Source organism: Pteropus alecto, unplaced genomic scaffold, assembly GCF_000325575.1.
Source record: "Pteropus alecto unplaced genomic scaffold, ASM32557v1 scaffold78, whole genome shotgun sequence".
In the NCBI taxonomy this organism is placed as follows: Eukaryota; Metazoa; Chordata; class Mammalia; order Chiroptera; family Pteropodidae; genus Pteropus; species Pteropus alecto.
This window is the reverse complement of record NW_006443124.1, coordinates 8,329,330-8,334,363: the sequence shown is the minus strand read 5'-3', so window position 1 is coordinate 8,334,363 and position 5,034 is coordinate 8,329,330. Positions and strand designations below refer to the sequence as shown.

General features: G+C 58.2%; 1 protein-coding gene and 1 pseudogene across 1 annotated transcript; one reads left to right on the top strand and one right to left on the bottom strand.

Annotated features, from left to right (window-relative positions):
• Positions 1–827: 827 nt before the first annotated feature.
• LOC112472092 lies at positions 828–946 on the top strand (annotated as a pseudogene).
• Positions 947–2,682: 1,736 nt separating this feature from the next.
• On the bottom strand, positions 2,683–2,994 carry SMIM32 (small integral membrane protein 32). Its single transcript, XM_025040574.1, has one exon. The coding sequence runs from the start codon at positions 2,992–2,994 to the stop codon at positions 2,683–2,685; it is 312 nt and encodes a 103-aa protein (XP_024896342.1).
• Positions 2,995–5,034: the final 2,040 nt, after the last annotated feature.

Genomic DNA, 5,034 nt, shown 5'->3' with positions numbered 1-5,034 from the left:
CCCTCCTTCAGCTTTAGCTGATTCTGGCCCAAGTACTCCAGATGACTTCCAACCCAGTCATCCACTCATAGTCTCTCTTGCAAGGACCAGTCCTTGCATTTGTTTGTGGTCACAGGGATAGGGATGGCACATCCTGTTTGCGGGCCAGCTTTCAGCAGTGGTGTTGCCTCAAGTCTAAGGCTCAGTTATAATAATAGCTAACAGTTGAGTGCTAGCATGTTACATTGACTAGGTCCTTTAGTATTATGTCGTGGAGCTAGGTGATGCAGTATTCCCTTCGCAGATGAAGAAACAGGCTAACATTAAATAATTTGCACAGGGTCACAGCCAGTAAGCAGTGGAGTTGGGATTTAAAGTCGGTGAGACTGCAGAGCATGTGCTTTTCACTGCTGTGCACACTGCCTTCAGCTCTATCCATGGGATATGTGGAGGAAGAGTACTCCGCCTCTATGTTAGTCTCCTACCCCTCACAGCCCTCAGACCAAGGCTGAGGGGTCCCCTATATCAGCATTGTGTGATTTCATCATGCCAAACAGGTTCTAGTCTTATTTTTAGTTTACTGTGGCCACCTCTCCAAAGGTGGTTCCAAGGCATCACACGATTGTGGAAGAGCAGAGGGCAACCAGGGGGGCCTCATGTCTCCTCCTATTTATTCCATTGAGTCTTCACTGCAACTAAGAATCACACAGATTAGCTGGGTTACCCTTATTGCAGGCTGGAGAGGTTTGGTTACATTCCCAAAGACCAAACTAAAATGTTCTGTGAGGTTATTAGAGAATTAGCATCATTAGGGCTTGGCTGGTGTTAGTTCTCAAGATATAATAATGATTTACAGCCATGCTACCCTGAACAAGCCTGATCTCATCTGATCTCGGAAACTAAGCAGGGTCGGGCCTGGTTAGTACTTGGATGAGAGATCACCTAGGAAGACCAGGTGCTGTAGGCGTAAAAAAATAAAGGATTGTAAGCTGACAAGGTCCTTGCAAACTGTGAGGTCAAGCAAAGGTGGTGTCGCCTAAAAAAAAAAAAATAATAATAATAATAATAATGTAGCCCAAGGTGAATCGTAGTCTTCTGCTTATCTCTGCCATTAGGAGGCAGGAGGGTCTCTTGGGCATGGCTGAGAAGTGGTGGTGGGAGCCTTGGCCTGAGCCCTAGCACATCAGTCACCGAGCCTCAGCTTGGGCCCTTAGACCAGTTTGCAGAATTGGGTGCCTGTTTGCATTGTGCCATAGGCAGGTGTCCTTGGCATTCTTTAGATTCTCAAAACCTGAGTGACCGCCAAATGGTTTAAAACTACTGATTAGATAATCTACCTATTCCCCTTTTCAGCCTAACATTCTCTAAGCTCCAGTGTCCCACGGAGCCAGGTGACTCCTGAAACTATTTTAAACCCCCCATAAAAATGCCTTAGCATAGTTTCACTTTGAAAATGGCCAAGGTTATCTCAAATCTTTCTGTTCCCTCTCAGGTTCTTTGAGATCGTTTCCTCCTAGCGCGGTTTATTCATCTATTGTTTTCTGCTGTGTTCTCCAGAGCTGGCCACCTGCCTCTTTGGGAAGAAGTGTTGAGCAGCTGTCCCCATCGCCGGACCCTCAGGCCCTTCCATCACCAGCTGGTTCTGGTCCAGTAATGGCTCTTGGAAAGGTTGAGGCCCAGGGAGGCTTTGAGAGCAAAGGAGAGACAGGGAAAGAAAGATCACCATGGAGCCTCACTACAGGGATATTTTTTTCAGCAGACTAGGCAGCAATTCCTCTTTTGAGACCGGCTCTGAAAACACTTCGCATAAAAATAACTGACTAACCCTGGAGAAAAGCTGGAGAAGAGGAAGTATTAAAACTGACCTGGGCCACAGCGAGGCGAATGACGGGTTGCGCTTGGCTCTCAGGCTGCGCGGGATGCCCTGCCCTGATCCCTCTTTCCAAAGAGGCGCAGCCAATGACCAGAGCGTTCTCAGCACTGGGTCTAATTCAGTGAGGTTTTATTGCAGAAACGCGGCCCCCTGGAGATGTGGGACGCGGATCCCCGACCACAGGGCGCTGCCGATGGGACCCTATGCCTCTAAACGGGCTTCCCTTCCGCCCGTGCCCGCAGAGAAAACTGAGCCTTTGGACCCAGGCGGGACCTAGTGAAACTCCGCGTCCCCTCACTTCCCCCAGGACATGAGGCCCCTGAGGGCCACCATTTCAAAGTCCCGCTGAGTTCACGCTCATATCCTAACGGGGTCCTCGGAGCCGAAGAGTAGGGGAGGCGGTGACAGCCGCGGGAAGACAGCCACAGCCAGGGAGTCCGACAGGCAGGTCGCGCGCCGGCCGTGCCTGCCCCTTTCCGTGCGCAAAGTGAGGCACTCAGCAGGCGGCGAGGAAGGCGCCTACGTCCCGGTGGCGCGCCGTCTTTCAGGAAGGTCCGGGCTGGACCACTGTCCGGGGGAGGAAAGACCCGGCCGGGGGCCCAGAACCTCGTTACCCCGCGGCTACTAGGAGCCGGACCCCACGTAGTCCTGACGCCCCCTACTCCCTTTACGCCCAGATTGACACTCGAGGTCGGGAAGGGTCTTTGGGTCAGGGCGCAGTGTGCCCAGGGGCCAGCGACCCTGGCGTCAGGCCCGTCCTGCCTGGCTCACACCCACTGCTCGTGGCGAGACCGGGACACGGCGCCCGCTGGCCCTGGCTCGCTGCGCCGCTACACCGGCCGCGTCTTCCAGGGCGCGCGGGCGTCGCGCAGCGAGCGGTCGTGGGGCAGCGCGGCGAAGGCCGAGTGGCGCAGCTGGCAGCCTATGAAGAGGACGACGAGCGCCACGGAGAGCAGCAGCAGGAAGAAGAGCAGCAGGTAGGTGGGCAGGTCGGGCTTTGCGGCCGCGCCGTCCCGCATACCGCGCGCCGTGGCCAGCTCCAGCGGCAACGCGCCCTCCGCTTTGACCGTGGCTGCCAGGGCCAGCGCGCCGCCCACCGCCGCCTCGGGGCCGCTGGTGGCGTTGAACACGTCGCCGTACATGGCCCGCAGGTCCCCGACCCCGGCCGGATTGTCTTACTTCGCCTCGCGCGGACCGGCGCCACCCGGCGCTTCCATGGCGCTTCCCTCCTGCCCTGCTGCGCGCGACTGACCGGGAGTCGTGCCTTCGGGGCCGCCGGGGCCGCAGAGTCGGCCGCGGCCGCTCACTCGCCTCCGCGCTCAGCAGTCCTCGCCACGGGCTGGCAGACCCCCGGGCTGGGAGCTGGTCGGCTCCACGCCCCTCGGGCTTCCCCGTGTCTCCCCGCGTCCACCCGCGGCGCCGAATCACCCGTCTGGAGGTTTTACAGCTGCTCCCTCGGCTCGGACCCCCAGCTCCGATGAGCTCCGCGCTCCGGGGCGCCTCTGGGCTGCAGCGGCGGCGAGAGGTGCCTGGTGAGCACGGCCGCAACTCGGGTCCCTGTTGGGCGCCACCTGGACGCCGAGTGCACCGAAGGCGAAGGCGGGGAGTCCTCCGCGTCCTGCGGCGCCGCGGCCGCCGAGCCGCCGAGCAGTCCCGCAGCCTCGAGTCCCTGTGCAGACGCCCCGTGAGCCGCGAGCCTGTCCCACTCGTGCGCGCTGCTGCGCTCCAGTCTTGAGCAGGAGACTGAGCGCTGAGGCGGCTCAGCGCGCTCAGGTCCTGGGCGGGGGGCGGGAGCGGCTGCGAACCAATGAGGGCGAGAGAGGACAAGGCTGCGACTGCCCCTGCCCGACCTCACATCACTCACAGACAGAGGGACAGACAGAGGGAGGAACAAAAAGCACGGGGTCACGGAAAGACTGACGGACACAGAAACGGGTACAGACCTATTAACAGAGACACATACAAAACAGAAACCGTTGCGGACAGCAGAGCGAGTCGGAGACAAGGTTCCGCCAGGCATAGACACCTGCTTTCATTCTCCTCCTTGACATTCTGCCTCCCCAGGAAGCCCGGTTGGCATGGAGCCCCACTGGCTGCTGGGTAGCGCAGGCAGGGCACATGGCCCCTAGGGGCACTCCCAGGCAAGCTGGGACTGGTTCGGTGGGCTTAGACTCCTTCCTCTCTAGCTGTGCCCTGAGGGCACTGTGCTCCTGCCACCAGGAGCCCACTTGCTCAGCTCCCTGGCCTGGTCTGCTCTGGCAAAGGGGCAAGAGGAGAACGTGATGCTGGCCATGGCCCACCTGCTCTTGACAGCCCTGGCTAAGGCTTGGTCGTCAGGACGGAGGTGAACAGGCAGCCGGACTGAGAGTGGTCACCTTTTCCAGGAGTCTAAACTCCTCACTTCCACTGTGAAAACTTCCAATCCCCCCAGACTAGAAAGGGAACCACTGCCCCAGCCATCACAGCCCTACCCTTTTCAAGAAGTACCCACCACCCTGGACTGTCACAGTCTTGCAGGGCTGCAATTAGGGGGAGACAGGTGAGAAGCCAAGGGCATGAAACCGAAAAAGGTGCTTGCCCCTGGGGACCTCTGCAAGTGCAGAGCCAGGAGTGAGTGTGCCTCCTTCCATTTTGCACCCTAGGCACCTCACCCCCACACTAGTCCCAACTTTGTTGCCTGGTCACTTGTCTGAGAGCCTTACAGGGTCAGCCAAGTTCACAGCTCCGTCTCTCTTCCCTGTGCCTCCTTCCCCATCAAGGGATGCAGTGTGTGGGAAGAGCCTGGTGAGCACTGGCTGAAGGAACGACGGATTAGTTATTCTCTCCCTCACTACACCTCACACCTGGCCACAGGCATGACATGAGCAACCAAGCTGTGTAAGGCCAGTCTTGGCCAGAGCTCATTCTCACAATCCCTGCTCAGCCCAGACCAAACACTGCTGCAAGCTTTCTGTCTAATGTTGAAACTGCGGGCCCCAGTTCTGACCTTGCAGAGTGCTTGAGGACGGAATGAGGTACAGACATGCTCCAGAGGCCTTCTTCGGCGTTTTTCTCTTGGTCCCGTGGATGGGCCTCTGGAGGCCTTCCTAGATGAGGGAGCTGTGTGTGTACAGATGGGGTGGATGGCAGGGCCTGGTAGGACTCAGCACTGCCTCCTCTGCCTGCCTTGGTCCTGGGGAGCT

Bases quoted from the DNA above. Each gene is read 5' to 3' on its own strand.
- SMIM32 (XM_025040574.1), bottom strand. From the start codon at position 2,994: ATGTACGGCGACGTGTTCAACGCCACCAGCGGCCCCGAGGCGGCGGTG.